This window comes from Diaphorina citri, unplaced genomic scaffold (assembly GCF_000475195.1).
Source record: "Diaphorina citri unplaced genomic scaffold, Diaci psyllid genome assembly version 1.1 scaffold350, whole genome shotgun sequence".
Taxonomy (NCBI): domain Eukaryota; kingdom Metazoa; phylum Arthropoda; class Insecta; order Hemiptera; family Psyllidae; genus Diaphorina; species Diaphorina citri.
The window spans coordinates 104,802-110,801 of record NW_007377785.1 but is presented as its reverse complement, the minus strand read 5'-3'; the positions used below and the strand labels follow the sequence as shown (position 1 = coordinate 110,801).

Below are 6,000 nucleotides of genomic sequence, written 5' to 3'. Positions count from 1 at the left end.
CATCCAGTCTTATTGACTTAAGGAGAGACGTTTCTTGTTAAAGGATTTTCAAGCCTTGAGGATACTTTTCAATTCTATCTAATCTGACAGATAATAGGCCTCCGCCATCCGTTTTCCTAAGGGCTCCCTCCTCACTAAAACCACACAACAAATGTCAATAATTTGTCTCGTTGCACCCTTTGCTTTAGCCCGCGGTTTTTTATGATGGAAAAAAAAGGGTAGATTTAAAAAATACATTATAAATTACAAGGGGGAAGTAACCACTTGTTCTGTTTATTTGAAAATGTACAAGTACAAGGGTGGGGGGAGAGGGGATGTTAGTATACTTATTAGTGTCTTTGATAAGTAAATAATTTTCAAATTCATTGAACAGGTTTGCGGAGAGAACACATTCAAGTTGGGTGATGAGTGTAATGGCTAGTTCAGCCGAGGTTGAACATTTACTATGAAACAAAAGAAATTCTGATCTTAAAACTTCCTGGCTATGTAAACTCAGAATACCTGATGGTACCTTTACTTTGTTTATTTACTTTAGTTTCCTTTCTACATTTATGCATATAGGTGAATGAGTTGCTTGTGCTACTTACATCGTAAGCACTTGATGTTACTGTTCTTCATAATTACAATCTGAAATGCTGTCTGTGAGCTTTGAATCAAAGGATTCTAACATCTCATTAACACAGAATAATGAACAAACCCCTCTCGACAGTTCTGAAAAATAACGTAACGACATCATTATATTGTTTGTCTCATTAAAATGAAGACATGAGTACCTACCTACTCCTACTCCTACCAGAGATTATTCTCGCGATCCTTAAACAAGTCAGAGTCAACAACAAAGTAGTCCAAGAACAACAGCAGCAACAACAGTTTCGTTTCATCTTCCTCGGGAATCATTCGTAAAGATAAAGACGAAGCAGATGGCCATCTCAAGTAATGAGATGGCTTGAAATCAGCTAGTCAAACCCAGTTGATCTGTCCAAAATTCTTAAACTCTCCTGAATGGAAAATGATCCTTCAGGCTTTAGGTGATATTTAAGTTTTTCAGAATTTTTTAAAAAACAAAACTTGTCTAAATTCCCCGTATCTAAATTAGAAGTAAATGAATGCTTTTTAATAGTACTATATAATGGGAGACTGGAGTCATTGTGTTGCAAACTTGAAAGATGAAGCTGATATTGTAGTAGTGGGATCTTGTCTTGTAGAATTCATTACCTATGTTCAAACGCTTCCTAAACCCGAAGAAACAGTGAAAGGTTATCATTTTGAACAACGCTTTAGCGGCAAGGGAGCCAATCAATGTGTAGCAGCCGCCAAACTCAGAGCTTCGGTAGCTTTGATATCAAAACTAGGAAATGATAAATTTGGCAAAAGCTATTTAGAAGAGTTGAGAAAATACAATTCCATCAACACGAAATACATTTGGCTATTGCAAGATGTTACCACAGGAGTATGCTCTAAGGTAATTTCCAACAAAGGTACCCATCAAACAAACATTATTCCTGGTGCCAATACTTACCTGTCTGCATCAGACATAGATGCTGCAAAGAATTTGCTACTTAAAGCCAAAGTTATAATGTTTCAAGGTGAAACACCATGGGAAACAACTTTATATTGTTTGAGTAAACTTCATGTTTCATTGGAATCAAGAGCTAAAATCATAGTTAATCCATCGCCAGCAGTTTATCCGTTAAATCCTATTGTTATGATTCTTGCTGATATTATTTGTATCAATGAACAAGAAGCAGAAATCATCACTGACATGAAAATCAACAATGAAGAAGACCTTGCAGACTGTATGGAGAAACTGCTTGACATGAAATGTAATACTGTCATCATAACATTGGGAGGAAGTGGTGTTGTGTACGCCACTAGAGATAATCCTAGACTGAAAACCATTACTGTGGATCATGTAGAGTATCCTATTGAATCTGAAGGCGTTGGTGATTGCTTTGTAGGAGCTTTAGCATATTATTTGTGCTACTTTCCTCAACTTCCCCTGGGTGAAATAATTCTCAGATCCTGCCACGTTGCCAGACAGAGTTTGTTCAATGTCGGACTTCAGAATAGTTTTCCTGACAAGGAGACCTTACCTGATAACTTGTTTTCTCTTAAATGTGAATTGAATACATCAAACTTACTGGACATCTAGGTGAAATTCTAAGTACGAGTAATATAGTAAAATTATTTAATTAATTTCATGTTTAGAATGACATAGGTATTTACCTATTCAGGTATTCAGGATAGCTTTCCTACGTAAACAAACTAAAATAATTAATGTTGACAACACAAGTGAAGGAAAATCATGAACGCGCCAATTCAAGAAAGTTTGACCGCGCTACTAGAGATATTATACGCGACAGGGAAAGTAGCCGTTTTCAGGTAGTTGTAGAGGGTCAACTACAAATGATGGAAGAAAACGGATTGTGTGTGTTGGGGCAAGTAGACCAAGTTGAAAAAAAAATTCATCAAAATCGGTAAAGTTTAGCCGGAGATATTTGACTTTGAAAAACGTCAAATTTTTCCACATTTTCTGCTGCTGCTTCTTCTTTGACGTTGACCGCTCTACATCCTAAACCACTGGACCGATTTTGATGGTTGATGGCTCATTTTTAGTCCCGTCCTTCCTTTATTATTACAATAGTAATAAAAAGGTATAAGGGACGGACTATTGTATTCGCTTCGGTGTCGTCTGTCACTCTGTCCCCATAGAAGGACTTATGCAAACCAGGTCGACCTATAATACTTAGGTACCTACTTGGAACCTAAGGTATGAGATGTGGATGAAAAATTGGTACATAAGGTGAAAATACAGTTCTATTACTGTTTCAGTTTATCCAGAATACCAAATAAGAGCAGATAACCAGATGGACACAGATTGATAAGAGATTAATATATAATGGGTGATGGGTATGAGGGGATGTTAGTACCTATTAGTGTCTTTGATAAGTAAATAATTTTCAAATTCATTGAACAGGTTTGCGGAGAGAACACATTCTAGTAATGGCTAGTTCAGCTGAGATTGAACATTTACTATGAAACAAAAGAAATTCTGATCTTAAAACTTCCTAGCTATGTAAAATCAGAATACCTGATGGTACCTTTACCTACTTTGTTTATTTACTTTAGTTTCCTTTCTACATTTATGCATGTAGGTGAATGAGTTGCTTGTGCTACTTACATCGTAAGCACTTGATGTTACTGTTCTTCATAATTACAATCTGAAATGCTGTCTCAAGCCATCTCATTACTTGAGATGGCCATCTGCTTCGTCTTTATCTTTACGAATGATTCCCGAGGAAGATGAAACGAAACTGTTGTTCTTGGACTAGGTACCTACTTTTTTTGTTGTTTTTGTTGTTGACTCTGACTTGTTTAAGGATCGCGAGAATAATCTCTGGTAGGAGTAGGAGTAGGTAGGTACTCATGTCTTCATTTTAATGAGACAAACAATATAATGATGTCGTTACGTTATAAATGCTGTCTGTGAGCTTTGAATCAAAGGATTCTAACATCTCATTAACACAGAATAATGAACAAACCCCTCTCGACAGTTCTGAAAATAACGTAACGACATCATTATATTGTTTGTCTCATTAAAATGAAGACATGAGTACCTACTCCTACTCCTACCAGAGATTATTCTCGCGATCCTTAAACAAGTCAGAGTCAACAACAAAGTAGTCCAAGAACAACAGCAGCAGAGAGAGAGAGAGAGAAGGCAAACAATAAATCATAATCTGAACCACAGAATATGAAATGATTTCATTTCCTCTGTTCCTTAACCCTTGGTGGACTTGGAAATGACATGGAGTCAGTGAGAGATATACAACAAACAACAAGCTGGGCCCGTCCCTTCAAGAATTTTTTTATCTCTCTCTCTCTCTCTGTCTCTCTCCCTCTCCCGTCCTCCCTCCATCTCTCTATCCCTCTCTCGTTACAGCTGAAAAGTTTTTAAGTTCGTTATTTCGTTGCCACCTTCTTACCAATGGGATATGAAGTACCTATCCCTTACATAGTTGCTAAGCAACCTATACCCCCATGTTTACATTCCTTCACACACACACACAAGTCAATCTTGTTTCCCCTTGCTTCTCTAATATTTACGCTGGCAATATCAAGTGGGGACTTTATCTCTTTTGAACAACTATTATTATTACCCCAACATGTTTTGATTTTTGAAACTTTCGTTTTGAGTACCTACTTTTTGGTCTCAATTTGAGATCGGCCGATGGAAGCATAGTGGTTGAAGTACTCGCCTGGTAATCCAAAGGACATGGGTTGAATAATAACTGCGGTTGAAATTTTATTTCTATGTATTTTGATTTGATAAATTTAGCCTATGTTAACTTGGAGGGTAGCGCGTCTGCCTTGTAAGCGCTAGTTCGCGGGTTCGATTCCCGCCCGGGGCGGATATTATCCTGAACGGATAGGGTTCGTTCTCGGAATGGCTGGCTTTCTCCTGTCCTGTCTTTCTTCTCACTTCGTTTTCGGGACGATAAGACTTTAACAGTTATCTACTATTCTCTCTATCAAACCTCTTAAAAAAATAATAATAATAAAAATCAACATTGATTCCAATTATCGATACATACCTAATGTTAATGTTACTTCATCATCTCCACTGATTTTTCCTTCATGTAATCCTACAAACATTTCCCTAGGGACATCCAGACGGGATCAAGGGTCTAATTTTATATTTCAAGTCATTAGATTTCCAAATCCCCTCATGTCACTTGTCTCTCCTACATAATATATATAGGGATAAACAGATATATTATATGCCTTCTAATCTAATATATTATGTACATTGTACAGTGTCTTTCTTTTGGCTCACTTGTAGGAGCTATAAGGGTCCTCCCTCAGAATAATAATAAACATAGAAGGAAGGTTTAGGACTAAAACGAAAGACACTTTTCAAATCGAAGGTTATATATCAGCTGATTTGGTACCAGTGCCGGACCATGAATAATTTCCTGGGTACGATGATTTTTACAGAAATTTCGAAACATTATTTCTGCTTTTTTACGAAACTTTTACTTTTAACAACGGATGATTTTTACAGAAATTTTGAAACATTATTTCTGCTTTTTTACGAAACTTTTACTTTTAACAACTTCTAAGTAAATTCGATGGGTCTACATCTTATCATTCATAAAACCATTCAGAAATCGGGGGAAATTGATGTAAACAAAGATTTCAATAATTTTCAGAAAATTTCCACCAATGAGAGAAGAGTTTAGTCAGCCGACTAAACAAATTTGGTTCGTCAGCTGTTTGTGAACTTGATATGTAAAAAGACCCTAACCTTCCTTCTATGTTTATTATTATTCTGAGGGTCCTCCTATCTGTCTTCACTAATTCATCCAAATTAAAGAAAAAGCCATCCAAATTACTGATTTTGTTAATTTCTGTATCCAAAGCAAATCTTTTTATCGTTTGCAAATCACAGTTGAACATAATCATGAATTCTCAAAAAATCAGTTTATTGATTTCTTTAGATCTGCTTGGTGTAACCGTCTCCACGTCTCCAGGGCAACAAATGAAGGATAGATCCCTCACCCTCAGTTGACAACTTATTTGAATGTCCGGTGAGGCCTACATTCTATAGTATGGTAGAAAATGCTTGAAGTTGAAAGTTACCATCCCCATCGCCTAGTAAACTACATATATATATTCGTTCCCTTACCTGTACTCTGGCTGTATATATATTCGTTCCCTTACCTGTACTCTGGCTGTATATGTATTAGTTCCCTTACCTGTAGTAACTTACTGGACATCTAGGTGAAATTCTAAGTACGAGTAATATAGTAAAATTATTTAATTAATTTCATGTTTAGAATGACATAGGTATCTACCTATTCAGGTATTCAGGATAGCTTTCCTACGTAAACAAACTAAAATTAATGTTGACAACACAAGTGAAGGAAAATCATGAAGGAGTAGACATGAAGTCCCCATTTGTAATGCAGGTGTAGCGAACCCAATTACGTTGTCAAC

General features: G+C 36.4%; 1 protein-coding gene across 1 annotated transcript; it reads left to right on the top strand.

Annotated features, from left to right (window-relative positions):
- The first annotated feature begins 934 nt into the window (after positions 1-934).
- Positions 935-2,171, top strand: LOC103507905 (ribokinase-like). Its single transcript, XM_008472421.2, has one exon. The coding sequence runs from the start codon at positions 1,130-1,132 to the stop codon at positions 2,150-2,152; it is 1,023 nt and encodes a 340-aa protein (XP_008470643.1). The 5' UTR covers positions 935-1,129; the 3' UTR covers positions 2,153-2,171.
- The last annotated feature ends 3,829 nt before the right edge of the window (positions 2,172-6,000 follow it).